This window comes from Lissotriton vulgaris, chromosome 7 (assembly GCF_964263255.1).
Source record: "Lissotriton vulgaris chromosome 7, aLisVul1.2, whole genome shotgun sequence".
Lineage (NCBI taxonomy): Eukaryota > Metazoa > Chordata > Amphibia > Caudata > Salamandridae > Lissotriton > Lissotriton vulgaris.
Window position 1 is genome coordinate 87,162,801 of NC_141695.1, and position 19,400 is coordinate 87,182,200.

The 19,400-nt window shown below is 45.6% G+C and overlaps 1 protein-coding gene across 6 annotated transcripts in view; it reads right to left on the bottom strand.

Annotated features, from left to right (window-relative positions):
• LOC147700854 (uncharacterized) overlaps window positions 1-19,400 on the bottom strand; it is a 167,359-nt gene that overhangs the window by 110,579 nt on the left and 37,380 nt on the right. For 3 of the 6 annotated variants that reach the window (XM_086929755.1, XM_086929750.1, XM_086929752.1), the window contains exons 2-6: window positions 12,038-12,164; window positions 9,466-9,582; window positions 9,237-9,353; window positions 7,784-7,897; window positions 435-530 (exon numbers count right to left, since the gene is read on the bottom strand). In XM_086929755.1, the coding sequence (XP_086785881.1) occupies window positions 435-530; window positions 7,784-7,897; window positions 9,237-9,353; window positions 9,466-9,582; window positions 12,038-12,071 (478 nt within the window). In that variant the 5' untranslated portion in view covers window positions 12,072-12,164. The remainder of the gene's footprint in view (window positions 1-434; window positions 531-7,783; window positions 7,898-9,236; window positions 9,354-9,465; window positions 9,583-12,037; window positions 12,165-19,400) is intronic. The other 3 variants (XM_086929751.1, XM_086929754.1, XM_086929753.1) reach the window with 3 other exon arrangements.

Here is a 19,400-nt window from a genome sequence, read left to right on the forward strand (position 1 = left end):
TGTGAGCATGTCCCTATGATTGGTTTGAAGTTCTACGATACAAAATACTCTCCATATCCACATGGTACTAAGGAGCCTCGCATAGAACAGAGTATTATTAAACACTGTTTTATGAAAAACATTAAAATTCTACTTGTTGATGTTGTCAGAACATATGAAAAATTGAGGTACTTTTATCTTTGTAATTTGTAATTTGGGTTCGCATCATGCGCAACTCACTTAAGCCAAAAAAGGCCCCCACACCATCGGAGTCTAACCCCAACAATGTGATCACACATTCCAGGTACCATTGCATTTTAACTCCATTACTTCAAGCAAAACATCAGCAGTCTAAAACAGCACCTCAGGCCTATGTGCAATTGACCTTAGAATAGGAGGGGTCACTCACTGGCTAGGTCCAATGGTGCAACACCTTAGAAGCAGCGAAATCCCACCTGAGCTTGGATCAGTCCCAACATCACCTCGTTCCAAGCCAGGAGAACCTTCCTCCATCCGCAAAGAATTCCCAGGATCGAGAAATGGAAACCCTGCTGGACAGGCAAAGCAAAGAATTCAATCAGTTACCATTACATTTGGAAAACTGCAGCAAATCATATAACATTTAAGCCTTTCTCACTGAGGGTGTCAATGTTTAACTTGCAGCTTTTCTATTGATATGGTAAACCATGGACATATTGTAATTTATAAATACATATATCTACAGTGGCAACATGGCATGGCATCCACCTCAGCTAACATGTCTGACATATCAAGTATGAGTACCAAGACTAGTGACACACATAACTCTACCCATGTAATGGCAGGACCACCCATCAACATATCCTCATTGTCTTTTTTTAGTGGAACTAGAATGGTGCAGGGAGGGAACAAGACTGAACTACAACAAAACAGAACATAAGCACGAAAAAAAGAAGGGGGAGGCACAGAAAATGCTCGGAATGTGGTAACCACCCGGTCCATATCCCACAATCAGAAGATCTGACAATGATGCTGAGCTCTGTTCTAGATACAAATGTTGTCCAGACCTCAACAGATAATGTATCAATTGGTAATTTGTCAAACTATACTCGGTCTAAACTACAGAAAGATGCAAAGGTTTAAACTGCTGTCCAACATCTACGCAAGACTTTGTGCAGATACATGTTGATTTGTTTACATTTACTTGGCACGTTAAATGCAAGATGTGTTTTGACGAGCAACCAATCTATGTCTTACCGTCCAATCCAAACCTGCCAGAATGCTATAGGTCCATAAAAGACGTACAAGATCTTCACCTACTTTGATCCCTAGACGACACAGGCAGGCCACCACCCTCCGTGCTTGATCTACTTTCTGATTTGGACATCTCCTCTAATCTCAATCTAGACAGTGGGTTAAAACCTAAGTCTACTTTTATTACTATCTTTCCACCTGACAATCTGATAGACCCATTTCACAAGGCAGTCACTAATGAACTGTACATATTGGAGGACAAATGTCATAAGAGACCCATATATGAAAATAAAACATTTGAGTAGAGAAGAACGCGTGGCACTTGATACACTCTCTAAAGTACCAAACATTATCATAAAGGAAGCATACAAAGGAGGGAATATAGTAGTTATGAAGAACAGTGACTACATGAAAGAAATTGATAGACAACTATTGGATGGCTTAGCCACATTCGATTTACTAGCAACCCACTGCAAGACAACCAAAAAGATTGAATCAAGGCTGGCCTATTGGCGAGATCTGTGCCTTATCAGTGACACGAAATTCAAATTCATGTTTAATCCATCACCACAGGTGCCATGTATTTACATTCTGCCAAAGATTTACAAAGCAGGGGACATCTCACCAGAGAGATTCATAATTTTGGGTATCGGTCCCCCCATCCCCCAAGCGGATCTCTGAATACACAGATTTCTTTTACAGTCATATGTGCACTTTGACATCCTATAGACATGATTCTAAGGACCTTCTTAGCAAACTGGAAGATATAGAATGGGAGGACAACTTTACATTTGTAACTTTGGATCTCCATTCCCTATACGCATTTATTCCCTTGGAAAAGGGCTTACAAGCTCTAGCCTCTCAGTTAGGAATGCCACACTATATAAACACACTGAGATGATTCTTGATCTAACTAGACTTGTGCTTGAGAATAACTTATTCCCTCGCAAAGATGACTGGTTTCAACAGGGCCCAAGGTGTAGTCTTGGGTTCCAAAGGCTATTTTCAACACGCTTGTACAGATCGTCACAGTTGCCTAGCTACTGTCTACAATAATTTACAGATTTGAATTATCCACAAGAATTAATAGACTGATTTTGTTTGGACTACAATTGAGTGCTTTGGAATCTTTGTCTATAAAAGGCAGCTGAAGCTGAAGAACGAGCCCTTGGAAGCGCGCTGCAGGTGTATTAATCTTCCCATCACTGGAATACCCGAATCGACTGCCATTTACAGAATGGAAGAGTATATCAAACGTATACTATGAGTGCTATTCAAGCATGGCCTATCAGCGGTGTTTATTGTGGAGAGGGCCCGCCGATCTCGGGGACTGCGCCCTGCCCCAGGCGCACCAGTGAGACCTAAAGTCACTAGACTTCTCAATTATAGAGACTGTGACACGATCCTACAGCTTGCTTGTGCGCATCGCACCATTGATTATCAGGGCAACAATGTCTCCTTCTATCCTGATTTCACACTTGCGGTACAAGGTGCACGCCATGAATTCCTCCACGTCTGCTCCAAAAAGTGGAAACCACCTACCCATTACTCTACTCGGACAAGCTGCGGATTCAACATGAAGGAAAACCCCACTAAGTCACTGATGCCAAAGCAGCAATGAAATTCCTTTGACACCTGTCAAACCCTAGGGCCAGTCCTCGCGCTGGCTCAACAAAGCAAAATGAGGGCTGCCTCAGGGATAAAGAAGATGCTCCTGGGGGACCTTTGCAATGACATGGCTGCTGGATGAGAGGCATGCTCCGTACCTTTGGCCCTTGAACATTAGCACCTTCGACTCTGGCGTTAAGCCTCTGATGTGGGCGACAACACACCTGCCAAGACACCACACTGAAGCACTGCTCCTTTGAGATGGTACGAGGTGCTGGGCCCACTTCCAACACGCTACGCACCCCCTCTTTTGCAGTGTGATGAACACTCTACGATGCATGACCTGGAACGTCCATGAGTTGAACGACCAGCGAAGACCAGGTTCATCCACGCCTATATCAATAGACACCATGCAGATATCTGCTTCCTCCACAAGCTCCACTTAACTCAGGAAACTGCCTCCCGCCTTCGGGCTGGGTGGTGCATTGAGACTCACGCGTCCTTATACTCCACCAACACTAGAGAAACTGCCATGCTTACCTGAAAACCTGGCACATGCAACAGGTGATACGTGACAAGGAAGGGCACTATGTAATTACTGCCTGCACACTATATATGCACCCAGTCATTTTAGTCTCAATATACGGTCCTAACAAGGACAGTCCAGAGTCCTTTGCAGAAGTTTTATGCTTATTAGCCAACACCGGACCCGGAGTTGTTCTGTGGAGGGGGCCAATTTCAATGTCATCTTAGATCACATAGCAGACCGCTCCAGCGCATCTAGCAACCCCATCCCAATGCAGCGGTGCAGCTCCACAAGCCCATATGTGTCAATTGCTTATCCGATGTTTGGAGGCTGAAACACACTGAGAGCATAGAGAGCACCTGCGTTATGTCTGCCCATGGCACATGGTCTAGAATAGACTATTGGCTACTCACACGAGACATCCACACTTGGCCTCTGACCTGCTGCATTTACCCTGCACTCTTTCAGATCACACCCCCGTTCTACTGTAGGTACCTCCTCCACTGGCCACAGCCTGACCTTTCACTTGGCGCCTAGTCCCCAACGCCCTATGCGACCCAGTATTCAGGGAAGTCTGAAGAGTAATCATTGACCACTATGCCCACAACAAGGGCTCAGTAGCCTCCCATCAACACAGTGGGAAGCCTTCGAAGTCATAATCTGCATAGTCTGCATAGCAAAGCAGTTGGGCATATTAATCGTGATGCGCGTGCTGCTGGCTAAGCTCGACAGGGACATCAGTTCTTTTGAACTGGAATTTTACACAATACAAAATGCACACAATAGGAGCCGTAAGGGAGAAAATCTTAGCATACGACGAAGAGGCTCAGAGGGAAAAAGTGATGTTTAGCGAAGGTGATCTTTCCGGAAAGATGGCGGCTAATATGCTCCGGAAGCCATGGGCCTGAGCCAATGTGGTGGAACTTAATGATGATCAGAAGGGTAGGCACACAACCCCCAATGACCTGCTACAAACCATGGCATTCTTCCAGTCACAGCTGTATAGGGCCACCATTTTACCTGACGCGGAAGCCCTGACTGCCTACCTAGATACGATGCAGCTGCTCTGGTTAGACCTGGCTCGTTGTCTGTACCTAGCCACCCCCTCCCCAGCAACATTGCACCGGGTTTAGATGGGATCACCATCTCCTTCTAAAAGGAATATGCCACAATTCTTTTTCTTGTCCTCATACTGCCAAAACTCAAGATGGGATACCTCCAATCACTCCATGCCTACCTTTACCAGCCCCTGGGAGAGGCAAGTGAAATATGTAGGATTTTCAAATCAGAACACCTGCCGACCTTCGCCGAATGTGTGAAGAATATTATTTATACCAGTGAATCAGACATGGCTTGTGATCAAAAAAGTAAAGCAAAGACTTGGGCAGATTTGTTAATTTGGAGGGAGAAGGAACAACATCCAATGATTAAGCCATTGCACCGTCGGACCTGGCCTCATAAGTAACATCAACGGGGGCCTCTAGATAATGTGAACAGGAGTGGGAGAAGGTAACGGTATTATCTTGGAGGGAAAGCTCAAACTCTCTCCACTTGCCTCTCCCAGGGGCCGGTAAAGGTAGGAATATGCCACAATTCTAGCCCCACACCTCCTGGCGGTGAACGAAGATTCCCTGACATCCAGTGTGCTGCCGCCGTCACTACTGGAAGCGGTCATCGTCACAACACTGAAACCAGACACACCAGCTAACCGATGCGATTCGTACTGACTGCCTTCCATAATAAACGTCGACAACAAAATATTTGCTAAACTCCATGCTAATCGGCTGCACCCTATATTGCTGGACATTGTCTGACCGGATCAGTCATGATTTGTACCTGGCCGTTCCACAGCCTATAACCTACGCACAATGTTTGTCCTCATGCATGCTATAGACCCCCACTGGCAGCAGTTACTGCACTATTGGACACCACTAAGGCATTTGATTCTTTATGAGTGTCTGTATTTGTTCCATCTACTTCCGCAACACAGGCTTAACCCCCGATTCGTGCACCTGATTGGTCTCCTATATGCTTCCCCGACGGCGCATCTGCGCCTCAATGGGCTGATTTCTGCTCCTTTCTCTGTCACTTGTAGGATCAGGCAGGAATGCCCTTTGTCCCCTATTTTATTTGCTATAGCAATGAAGCCACTAGCTGCTAGGCTACAACAGCATCATGCCCACGGGGGCCTTAATTTCATGGCTTGGAGGATCTTGTTGTCCATGTACCCTGACGACATCATGGTATATACATGAGAACCCCAAACAAACCTGGCCCCCATTATACATGGAATGAGCTTCGGTGGGTTCTCTGATATCAATATAAACGGGGCTAAATCTAATCTATTCCCTCTCACCTCCACTACACAACAGTTTGAGTCTGAATACCCCCTGCAGTTGGTCACTGACCCGGTTCGTTACCTAAGTATTTGGGTCAGCTGGGACATAGACGAGCTATGCAGGGCAAACTATGAAAGGGCTATGATGTGGTCGGAGGAGCGCATCCCAACTTGGACCAGACTGCCTCTCTCCATGGCAGGAAAGATTGCTATTGCGAAAATGATCGTTCTGCCCACATTTCTTTTAACTTTTCATCAATCTCCTAGAGGTGCCCTCGACCTGCTGTGCTAGATGTCCTCCTCTACCACCAGGTCTGCGCTACATGTTGCACGCTGAACAATACACTCCCTGCGCCGCCTCTCAAACTACACACGCTGGAAAACCTGTTAACAAACCACTTCCCCTCCCCCGCAAGTTGGTCACCCAATTATACGCCGAGATCAGGGAAAACCACTGGGATGCGCCCTTACAGCTCATGCAGCATGGGAACTCAAAACCAGATTTCCCCCCCCCCCATCTCGTAAACACAATGGACAAGCCGCAGTGAGCTGTGGCCTCAGTGTGGCCCTCTCACCTAATTATAGACTCCGGCTCATCCATTTTAAGTTCCTACACAGGCTATACTGCACTGTATGGGACTGGCTGAGGCGGCACACTGAGATGTGCTGTACCACAGGCCACATTCCTCCACCTCGCCTGGGAGTGCCTATCCATGGCTGGCTACTGGACTGCCGTTTACAGAGACCTGGCCCACTAGCCACCACAGACCCGCCTGGTTGGCCTCGTGGGATACTTCAAAGATGTCCCCTCTGGAGTTAGACGTCTCACTGCACTTCTATTGCTTTTAGCCAAAAGACACATAGTTATAAATTGGGGCAGGCGATCCGCATGCAAGGCTGTGACCTGGTCACAGGATGCAGTTTACTGCCAAGAGCAGCTCTCCAACTACTAGGAGTTCATGCTGCCGAGATCCCAACCAAAGGACATTTGGGAACCACTGAAGACCTACTTGAGACAAAGAGAGCCCACTACCACATCAGACACGGACTGGGACCTGCCGGCTGCAGAAACTGACCCTTTCTTTGTATAGACAACCTGTGCGCCTGAACGTTTAGCCCCTATGCCTTTGTCAACAAGCTCTATGGGTCCTGAGATACACGTAGAAGGTGTGCCTGATTGATTTGGAAATTTTCTCTGATGTAGTAGTTCTTGCTTGCTCCTATTTGCAGCAAGAAAATGTATAAACAGTTGTGTCTTATCTAAACCCTGACACTCCACCCCACCTCTCCCTACCTTTTCCAGAGGCTCTCGCCTTATTGTTGCTTTTTCAATATGGCAATAAAAACAATAAAATAAATTAAAGCACGCTGAGCTAGTAAGCCAAAGCATCACACTCCCGAGTCAAATTAGATATGTAGGTAGTTTTCAGTCTGCTCCTACACCCCATTGTAAAACGTGGACGTCTTGAGGTAAGTTCGTCCATTCACTGGGCCCAATAATTTTGAACGGTCTGTCTTCCAGGTGTTTGCAAAGAGTTGAATGTAGTGAGGAAAGTGGTTTGCAATTTAAATTATTTCTTTTCATATGTGATGGATCACGCCATTTAAGAAATCTAAACACTGCTCATCAGCAGTGGTAGCGTTCAAATATTTGTGTATTTTTACAATATTCCTGATCAGGATGGAAATCTTTAGTACATGAATAATGCACTAGTCTAAAAACAACATCAAAACTATAACTTGACCACAACGTTTCAAAGGAAGGGCTGTAGGCTGCTCCAATGGGGGCCTTATTCATTTCACTTACTGTCCTAAAATGTCACTACATTTCTCAGGGCCTTTGAAATTTACATACTCTGTAAAGGATTTATGCTGACTATGGGGTTCCCTACTTAAACAAAGTACTTCAAGAGCACTTTGTACTCTCTTTGGGACTTTCCCTGCTCGAGGGTTTAAATGTAGCATGGTAACAAATGAATGATTCCCCCTGCAAAGGGGGCTTGTGGTGTTCTTCAACATACAAACAGGACACCAGTGCACAGGAAACAGTACTCCCTTGTGTAAATAATAACAACCAAAAACATGCCATTATTTCTGACCTGTGCTGAGACCATCACTGCTGTCCTGTTCTTCATAGTCCCAAGGAGGCTCAAAACATTGGTTCTCCTCAGTTTTTATCTTGAATAACTGATTGGGGTTGGTAACTGTGCCTCCTGTTAATAAGAACCTCATTTGAAACAATGTCATTTTTCAATTACTCACGTTCAGTTCTGAACCCTAGCGAAATTAATGAAAGCATCGTTGGGAAAAGTCCAAGCAGAATTACTTATAGCAGCGAAAAACAGGACTTTGAAGAAGCATGCATATCTCACTACAAATGGTGCAATTAATTAATGAAGTTTGAAGACAGCCTTGGTTCCAAGGAGCATTTGGGAGCTTTCCTGTGTGCACCTTTACTGTAGCAAAGGCATCTCAAGCAGGAGACGCTCTGCACAGGGCAGGCAGTACAGTGTGCGGGGACTTTTGTGAATATAACACAAATATATACCACACTGCTAAGAGACTTCATTAATGTATATTATTCAAAGCCAACTTATCTTACTGCACCAAAAAGAAGGAATGGCGAGCAAGCCCTATTATGACTGAACCCTCTGATCTACAGGTCATTCACAGATCTCTTCACCAGCGGTTCAACCCAATGTCATACTGTATCTTGCCAACTTTAAGTAAGTCTTTAGTCTCAATTCTGTTCTATTATTTCGTCTTGCTGGACCCCTCCCAACCATCTTACTGCAATACATATGTAAGGCAAGTAACTTAACTTCCCTGTAGTGTTTTCTAACTTCACTCCAAAATCTGTTTAGTCAGCTTCACCGCTTCATGTTCACAGTGTGCCATTTAGGCTTATGCACTTACTCACTCTTAATTTACATATTTACATTTTATGCATGCAACCCCAGAATACTTACTCAAACCAGGGCTTGGTTTTCCCCTGCAAAAAGCGCATCAAGTGCAAAAAACAAAACTGTTTGAGTGAGTACACATAAGATGTTATCCTATAGGTGTTTGCAGTCACATCTTCAGAATTGCAAACTTCCCCAGCTCTCCTTCACATTATTATTTAGGAATGCAAAGAGATGATGCAGTCTGGAGACCGACATAATCAGAAGTAGAAAGCACAGAGATGGGGCCAAGAGAAGGATAAGCACACGAGCAATCTCAACTCTATATTGTAAAATTGTGGCTTTGAAAGGTGCTTTCAAGAGGCCATCGAATGTGGAGGGAAAACAGTTCTCTATGCAGAGTCTTGCATCACTCACAATCCCTAACAACATGCGCTCTAGAATGTGGATTTGTCTTCAGACGTCTGTTTGGGTTTTGAGAGGTATTATAGTATAGTTTAGGTTTCTGGGAGAACCCTTTAAAATGCCTCATTGTAGTAGCATTGATTGCACAGTAATAAGGATCCAGGTGAAGTGGGAGGAGAGAGTGATGTGAGGGCTAATTATGAGATACTGATATTTGAAAGTCTAGCATGAATACTGAACTTACCTTTTGAGAAGTTGTTGCTGATTTCCATTTCCTCTGACTTACTCCTGTCTTCACAATACACATTTTCTTCTTGTTTAATCATAAACAAAATATCAGGGCACGCAGAAGGATAACCAGCTAGCAAGAGAAAGCCAAGATGTTACACGCTTGTACTAGGACCAGTGCATTTAAGAGGCTGTCAGCTGAAGAACAAATACTACAAACCAGTATTTCAATCATCGCTACTTACACGGAAGTGGATCATTCGTGTCAGGCCTTCTCCCCTTATTCTGTCTTCCATCCCAGGAGGAAGCATCTTCTCTTTGACTAACCCGGAGTAAAGTGTCAGGATTAACAATTTTATAGCCTTTAGTTAGAAAAATAGAAAAACAAGTGACATTGATGAGAAACAACATGATAGAAGGACAAAACACTTTCAACACATGTGTGGTTTGCTTGTATGAATTAAAAACACACCACGCCATTTGTTGACTGGGATAGATTAAATAGTAGTAGGTGGTGGTCTCCTTGTGAATACCCCTCAACCCACAATTAAACCTATGCTAGTGTCAGACCCCACCTGAATCTCAAGAACATGCAGTTTTAGACATACCTCACAACATCAAAATCACATTGAAAAATAAATGACTTTCTTACCATACAGGGAACTACTGGGTCTTGAGCTTGGTAAATCCAATGCCTTTCCCTGGTTCCATCATGTCCAGACATGGTTCGAAAAGCTAGGCCTATCCTTCTTTTGGAATGACCTTCATGCACTAACACTACACTCAAAAAAGTATTAGAAAATGGGAGCACGTTTTGAAAACCCTCCACCAAAACCCTAGATCGGGCAAGTTGAGCACACAATTCCTTACTGCTTAAAGCCAAATTATGAAGAGTATTTGGATGTTATTCAACGTAACTTGGCAAAAATACTGTAAATTCGTTTTTTTTGCGAACCTCTCCAGATTAAAGATTTTACGGTCAGGTGGAAACCAAATAACAATACTGCTAATGAAGAGTCCATTTGCACGTTATGCACTTTATGTACTACTGAAAATATTGCACGTTTAATTCTTTTGTACAGAATATGCCAAGTTTAGAAGAAAATATTTCTGCCCGATGTGCTGTAATATGGGGTTTAGGATATACACAGACGCTATGAGAGTTCATGCGCCCCGCACAAAGTTTTTAGCTTAAGGAGATGCCTGTTAGCAGTAGGTTGTGGACGAAGAAAGTGTGGATTGAAATTTTAACTGTCATGCTCACTTTTAAATCATTGTTTAGTTGTTTGTCTTTTTAACTGATAGAATTTAGTATGAAGGATAGATTGTGAATGCACTTTTTTAATATCCTTAGATTTTGCAGTGTGTTGTATGCGCTGTGTATATTCTTTTTATGGTTTTCAATCAAAATAAAAGCTTCTTGACTTGAATGACTTTCTTACATGGGACCCATCATCCATACAAATGTTTAAAAGTGCCATTCAGATTTTCTAGAACATAATTTGCCCTTATGCTACTCCCCACAAACTCTTTGTTAATGTCCTTATAGCCAAATACAGAGGCGGTATGATCGGTATTATGAGCAAAAAAAATAATAAGGACACATCCAAACTAGATTGGTAGGAAATCACAATACTGGAACATTAACTGTCCCCCAAGAAAGGCAAGGAACACCTTCTTGAACTGAACTCTTTAAAAGATGAATACAATAAACGTTTAGGCTTAAAAACTCACCTAATTTTCACTAACAAGGCCCTCAAATTCTATGCATGAAAAAGTTAGTAAAATCCTTGACACATATTTGAAAAACAATACATTCAAAGCGAAAATCTCCCTAGAGAAGACATGGGTATGGTGTATACCTACATAAATAGAAATACTATGGGAAAAATGTATACATTTTAAATGTGTTTAACCCCACAGGATCCTTAGAGTCCTTCCTAGAATTTCTAAAAGTACTACCAGTAACTACTGTATCACCAGAGGACACAGGGTCTCCTAACATACCAATAAAATGGTCTGAATTATTTAAAGACCTCTATTCGCTAAAAATGACCACGACCTACTGGCATCTTTCTACTGCACTTGGAAAGATGTTACTTATTCATCTAATTAAAACAATCTTTCATCACTACGCGAATTCGGGACCGGTCACTGGCTCAGCAGCTGAAGTTAACATAGTGGTCATTCCAAAGGAAGGGAAAGATACTCTAGGTTGGAAGATTTCCAGCCAATCTGTACCATCTTTGGACATTGCAAACTGTATGCCAAAGACCTAGCTGATAGGCTTCAGTCAGTCCTAGACTCCCAAGTTCATCCTACCCCACAGGGGTTCAGGAAAAGAAGGCTTGCATATGACAATGTCATGCAGTTTAGCAACATTACGAGAAAGAAAAATTATACAATTACTATAGTACTGGATGCGGTAAAAGCCTTTGATAAGGTTAACTGGGTGTTTGTGTATGCAGTGCCGGATCGCTTCGGCTTTGGCAAAGATTTTCCTCCATGGTCCTTGCATTATATAAATATATAATGTTCTATGCATAAACTCTGCTGTCATACCAAAGGCAAATCAAACAACAAAGGAAGGCATTTTCTAACAAGGATAATAAAGTGTTAGAGCATGGCACATTACTTTTTTATGCTCTAAACTCGGTGTGGCATGGTAAGAGTCTCCACAAGCAGATTTCGAGACAATTTTCCTTCAACAAACCCAACAGGATCAATGCAACAATTGCATTTTAAAGGAGTTTTCCTCTAATTGTTGCCTCTCTGGCAAGCCCTTTCGATGACACTGTGTCAGACAATGCAACTTACCCAGCGAGATCAGGGCCTGGTGAATTTCTTGCATCACCTTCTGGTAAAACTCTTTCTGCCACTCGAGTAAAAGCTTCCATTCTGCTTCGGAGAAATAGGCAGCAACATCGTGGAACGTGACTGCGGCCTGCAAAAGCACATCTTATATTAACCCACTAACTTTTTGTCTATTAAAGTTTAATTACATTGTAAAAGACAGCACACGAGCTGGGGGAGAGCACAGCAAAAGGAGGGTTGGAGAAAGCAGGGCAAAAAGCCTATTACAGAAAAACTATTTAACACTTCATTTCAGCTGATATCTTTTGTTCTGTAGAAACAGGGTTAGTTTCTTTCTCCTAGCAGCACGCAGTGCACAGTTCCATGATTCCGTTTTCTTTTAAATTATCTTCTCTATTCCCTCATTTGTAATATGATAGTGTGCATACTGATCAGTAAGTAAAGCTGAAATTTGCGGCATGGACTTTTGAGTTCAGAATTCCTTTACGCCCCCAAAAAAAGCTATCTTAAATCTGTTCCGAAAAGGATTTGTTTGTTGCAATGGCTTCCGTATGCTTCGGTGAGTAGGGGCATGTGGACTGTACTAGCAGCTTTATATGTAGCAGTCAGCTAAATCCACTGTGGATTGTCCCTGACTGAATACTGTGCAATTCGGAGGTTAAAAGTAGCTTTCCAGACTAGCATTGAGTATTGCTTGAATTCCCGAGGCTTTTGTGAAGCAAGAGACTCTGAAGTGTGAGAGAATGGAGACAGGGCCCCTAATGAAAGCGCAGAAGTGACCATTTGGCGGCGGCCCATCTTAATTGTCCCTTCTTGATGTACTCCTATTAGTACAAATGGTGGGTCTGGGGAGGTGGAGACAGCGGCCTCTTTCATAGCGCAGGATGAACATTTAAAGTCAGCGCCTGCCCGAACCCCCCACCAGAGTTCCTGCTCTTAAAAGGCTGGTGGGGGGATTCACTCTTAGTAAATGTGTAAATGTAAATGGGTGTATACTTGTAAAGCGCACTATCACCTAGAAGTTATCTTGGCGCTGTATACCGCTGTGGAACCCTTCCTGGCTTTCCCTGTGAGATGCCCCTTACTGGGCACCTCCAAGGGGAGGCCAGGCATCCTAGCGCTTTCGGGGCCGTTGTGGAGATTAAGCAAGCTATTGCCCAGAGTTGCAGAGTGGGACCCATGATTAGAGTAGGCACCTAGGCGAGAATTATCGAGTCCGTGGACATTGAGCCCAAGACCCTGCCGCGTCGGGAATTGAACCCTGGTCCCGGGCCAGACCTCTGCCTCAGGGTCTGCCGCTCTAATCGGTGAGCCACACTTCTAGTGCTAGTGTTATGGAAGCTCTACTTTGTGACTCCACTCAGCAGTCCCCTGCTGATGAATTATCACCTGAAGATAAAAACTCTGGGCCTTTTTAGAGTGTACTCCATCAAAACTTGGAAGATGTCCCCTCTGCTGTTTCTAGGGTGCCGCTGAAAATCCTGTACAGCAGAAGGGACATCCGGCACGTTTATGATGGAGAAACTTCGCAGTCAAATTTGAAATAGTGCCCTGTGTTTGCTGTGGAGTTGACAGAAACACAAAGCAAAATAAAAGCCTTGAAGCTGACCCATAACAATCCCTATATGAAAAATATAAGGCTGAATCACGCATAAATGCTCCATGATTTCTCACTGACCAGTGTGGGTGACCCTCCAAAGAGTGTCAGGGAACCTTCCGAGATCCAGGGCTGGTGTGCTTGAAAGCCAGGCCCGGAGGTGGGGGCATTACCTGAAGTAACCTGCAGGTACGTTCTAGAGGAGTGGTGTGGGGCTCATTTGGAAAGGAGTCCACCTGGCCCACTGACAGAGAGGGGTACGAAAGCCATTCCTCCAGACGGAAGTGTGCTAAGAGGAGAAACCAAGCAACAGTGGCCTAGCAACGGTGCTGCCCTCAAGAAGTGGAATGAACTTTAAACAAGTCAACTTGAACCGTATCTACGTTGTGGACACTGCCTGGAGCTAAGACAGTGCCCTGCTGTTGCAGTGTATTCTCTTGGTTACCATCAAGAGCTTTTAGCGTCGTTGGTTCCCTCCCTGGTTTGAGCGTGACCGGAGTGGTGGCAGGTCTGTCTGTGGTCACCAGTGGGCCACTGCTGGTCTCGACCGAGAAACTGAATTTGTTCAGCCTCCATCTCAGAGGAATGAGGTGTGCTGCACTGAGAAGAACTCAACCGCAACCCTAGAACTGCTGGGCACCCGCAGGGTCGGCTCTAGGCATGTGCAAGCTGTGCACCTGCACAGGGCCACCAAACCCCAGGGGCCACCACGCCAATATATATCCTTCAGACGCTCTCCCTAGCGAGGGAACTGGGGCTGCGAGCGACTGTTGTTTGTTAAAAACGTTCATTCTGAATTTATCATTTTAATCTGCATTGTGAAACCGCTTTTCAGCGCTTTTTACCCGTTTTTATATCTGTTCAGAATTATTCACTGGGGGCTTCAAAATTAAGGGGAATCGATATTTAGGTACTCTGACACCCTAAACACCTTTCCTCCTCTCTGAAATCCGCCCTACCGCTTCTCAGCCGATACTCGGCGGCGGTGGGCGCCATCTTGAGTGAGGCAGTCGGGGAGAGCGCTCTAGTCGCGCCCTACTCCCGCCCTCCTTGTGTATTTTAAGCGCATTGTTGCAGAGCTCTGCGCCCTTCAGACGCTCTCCCTAGCGAGGGAACTGGGGCTGCGAGCGACTGTTGTTTGTTAAAAACGTTCATTCTGAATTTATCATTTTAATCTGCATTGTGAAACCGCTTTTCAGCGCTTTTTACCCGTTTTTATATCTGTTCAGAATTATTCACTGGGGGCTTCAAAATTAAGGGGAATCGATATTTAGGTACTCTGACACCCTAAACACCTTTCCTCCTCTCTGAAATCCGCCCTACCGCTTCTCAGCCGATACTCGGCGGCGGTGGGCGCCATCTTGAGTGAGGCAGTCGGGGAGAGCGCTCTAGTCGCGCCCTACTCCCGCCCTCCTTGTGTATTTTAAGCGCATTGTTGCAGAGCTCTGCGCCCTTCAGACGCTCTCCCTAGCGAGGGAACTGGGGCTGCGAGCGACTGTTGTTTGTTAAAAACGTTCATTCTGAATTTATCATTTTAATCTGCATTGTGAAACCGCTTTTCAGCGCTTTTTACCCATTTTTTTATCTCTGTTCAGAATTATTCACTGGGGGCTTCAAAATTAAGGGGAATCGATATTTAGGTACTCTGACACCCTAAACACCTTTCCTCCTCTCTGAAATCCGCCCTACCGCTTCTCAGCCGATACTCGGCGGCGGTGGGCGCCATCTTGAGTGAGGCAGTCGGGGAGAGCGCTCTAGTCGCGCCCTACTCCCGCCCTCCTTGTGTATTTTAAGCGCATTGTTGCAGAGCTCTGCGCCCTTCAGACGCTCTCCCTAGCGAGGGAACTGGGGCTGCGAGCGACTTTTGTTTGTTAAAAACGTTCATTCTGAATTTATCATTTTAATCTGCATTGTGAAACCGCTTTTCAGCGCTTTTTATCCGTTTTTATATCTGTTCAGAATTATTCACTGGGGGCTTCAAAATTAAGGGGAATCGATATTTAGGTACTCTGACACCCTAAACACCTTTCCTCCTCTCTGAAATCCGCCCTACCGCTTCTCAGCCGATACTCGGCGGCGGTGGGCGCCATCTTGAGTGAGGCAGTCGGGGAGAGCGCTCTAGTCGCGCCCTACTCCCGCCCTCCTTGTGTATTTTAAGCGCATTGTTGCAGAGCTCTGCGCCCTTCAGACGCTCTCCCTAGCGAGGGAACTGGGGCTGCGAGCGACTGTTGTTTGTTAAAAACGTTCATTCTGAATTTATCATTTTAATCTGCATTGTGAAACCGCTTTTCAGCGCTTTTTACCCGTTTTTATATCTGTTCAGAATTATTCACTGGGGGCTTCAAAATTAAGGGGAATCGATATTTAGGTACTTTGACACCCTAAACACCTTTCCTCCTCTCTGAAATCCGCCCTACCGCTTCTCAGCCGATACTCGGCGGCGGTGGGCGCCATCTTGAGTGAGGCAGTCGGGGAGAGCGCTCTAGTCGCGCCCTACTCCCGCCCTCCTTGTGTATTTTAAGCGCATTGTTGAAGAGCTCTGCGCCCTTCAGACGCTCTCCCTAGCGAGGGAACTGGGGCTGCGAGCGACTGTTGTTTGTTAAAAACGTTCATTCTGAATTTATCATTTTAATCTGCATTGTGAAACCGCTTTTCAGCGCTTTTTACCCGTTTTTATATCTGTTCAGAATTATTCACTGGGGGCTTCAAAATTAAGGGAAATCGATATTTAGGTACTCTGACACCCTAAACACCTTTCCTCCTCTCTGAAATCCGCCCTACCGCTTCTCAGCCGATACTCGGCGGCGGTGGGCGCCATCTTGAGTGAGGCAGTCGGGGAGAGCGCTCTAGTCGCGCCCTACTCCCGCCCTCCTTGTGTATTTTAAGCGCATTGTTGCAGAGCTCTGCGCCCTTCAGACGCTCTCCCTAGCGAGGGAACTGGGGCTGCGAGCGACTGTTGTTTGTTAAAAACGTTCATTCTGAATTTATCATTTTAATCTGCATTGTGAAACCGCTTTTCAGCGCTTTTTACCCGTTTTTATATCTGTTCAGAATTATTCACTGGGGGCTTCAAAATTAAGGGGAATCGATATTTAGGTACTCTGACACCCTAAACACCTTTCCTCCTCTCTGAAATCTGCCCTACCGCTTCTCAGCCGATACTCGGCGGCGGTGGGCGCCATCTTGAGTGAGGCAGTCGGGGAGAGCGCTCTAGTCGCGCCCTACTCCCACCCTCCTACCTTCCTACATAATGTGCATAGCACCCAGACGGCGCAGCGGGCGCGCCGGATACGCGCCGAAGCCGCGCCTAAGCCAAGCCCGTCTGCGCCCGTCCGCGCCAAGACCGCGCCAGGCGCTGGACACGCTGCTTCCACTTCCCCTGTTCTCAGGTACGACTCTTCGGAGTTGCTGTCTTTGCGCCCTGCCTCACCCAGTCCTTCCTGTTGTGTGCACATCTTTTCCGACCACCTGTGTGGCCCTTATACCTGCCGACCGTGTGGCTGGTCATCTTCCAGTCCCGCCAGCCTTATTACCCCCCCTCCCCTCGTCCTTGTCATAAGACAACCTCCTTCAATGGCGGCCTTATCAATGCCAGATCCCTAGCTCGACATGGACAAGACATCCATGATCTTATTATAACAGCCAACCTGGATGCTTTGTTCATTACCGAATCTTGTCTGCATGATGCTTCTAATCCCGACCTTGCCACCGCTCTCCCCCCTGATTACACCATCCTCAGGCGAGACAGACCCATCGGTCGGGGAGGCGGATTGGCCATCATTATAAAAAAAATCGCTCAAGTGCCACACATTCGACCTGGCTTCCTTCAAGGACTGTGAATCCTTAGGATTTGTAATCCAAATTAGTTCCTCCTCCGCCTTTTCTGGAGCACTCGTCTATCGCCCCCCCGGAAATTCCACTACTTTCCTTGACTCCCTCGACGAAACTCTGGCAGCTCTTCTTACTCACTACCCTACCTTCACCCTTCTTGGAGACTTTAATCTTCATTTAGAATCCGATACTGATCCCCACACTCTCAATTTCCGCCACTCTCTCGAGATTTTTGGGCTTTCCCAATTAGTTTCCCTCCTTACCCATCGTGCCGGACACACCTTGGACGGCATTTGCACAAACGTGACCTCCCTAAATGCTTCCATCCCCGTGCCACAAATTTGGACCGACCACTGTCTTATTCCCTTTTCCATCAATAATATAACTTCGTCCCCCCCTCCTATTAAACTCTCTCACTCCCCCTTCCATATTAATTGGAAAAAGGTAGCTGAGTACATTAAACTCAACCCTCAACCGGTGGCACCCCCCCTTCCATCACGGGTGACGTGTCACTGGACTCCACAAATTTCCACCTGTGGATTGAGAGAGTAATTTCTGCCATTACTAAACCGGTCATCCAAAAACCTGTTCGAGGGAAAAAGAAGCCCAATGCCCCCTGGTATACTCCGGCCCTCGCTGACTGTCACCTTAAGTGTAGGCTCTTGGAGAGAGAATGGAGAAAAACCTATGATCCAATGTCTAGATCCATCTACATTCTCCAGAGAAAGCAGTATCTCTCAAATATAAAAAAAGCAAAAAAGGCTTTTTTCACTCAAGCAATAGACTCTGCTAAACAAAAACAAACGATTTTTAATATCGTAAAATCTTTCACCCATCCCAAAGTCCTGGCACTTGAAATCCCTCCCTCGCAAGCCCTCTGTGATCAAATTGCGGATTTCTTCGAGGAGAAAATTAATAATATCCACAAGGACTTCCCCCCTGTATCCTTCCCTACCCAAGAGCCAGTCACAATTTCTCCCTCACTAAGCCAATTCAAAGCAGTTTCTCTATTGCAAACGTATAAAGCCATACTAGCCTGCAAATCAGATGCTCCCACGGATTCCTGCCCCCCAGTTATCTTGCACCTTCTTGTTGAGGCCGTCAACCCTCTAATCAATGTAATTGTGAACGAATCCCTCGACTCCGGCATTGTTCCTCCTGAGTGGAAGAAGGCCACAGTCAAGCCCCTCAAGAAAAAGCAAAATAAATCCCCTACTGACTTGTCTAATATGCGCCCTATTTCACTTCTCCCTGCGCTCGGCAAAATCACTGAGCAGCTAGTTCATGAGGAATTAAAGAACTTTGTGGAAAATCATGGTATCCTCCACCCACAGCAATCTGGCTTTCGCTCCGGCCACTCCACAGAGACCGCGCTGATCGAACTGTCAGATACTATCAAGTTCTTGCAGGATGAGGGCAGGCAGGCCGTCCTCATCCTGCTTGACTTAACCGCGGCCTTCGACACCATCTCACATGCTGTTCTAATCAATAGGATGCGTGAGATTGGCGTCTCGGGCTCCGCCCTTGCCTGGATAGCTTCATTCCTGTCCAATCGTTCCCAAACGGTCTCCTTGGGCACCTTTCTGTCTGATGAACGATCTATCATCTCAGGGGTACCCCAGGGTTCCATCCTGAGCCCCCTCTTTTTCAATGTATATATGGCCCCCCTTCTTACGTTGATTGAGTCACATGGGATTCTCGTGACATCCTACGCTGACGACACCCAGCTTGTCGTCACTATCGATAAAAGACTTCCGGATGCTGCCATCAGATTCCAAAACTGTCTGTCAGATGTCTTTTCTTGGCTTAATCTTCACCATTTAAAATGAAATAATTCCCTTAGGTAAAGGCACACTCTTCTCCCCCAAAGATTGGTGGCCTCAAAACTCCGAAGCACCACCAAGCGCGGTTGCCACAGCCCGCAACCTGGGCGTCCAA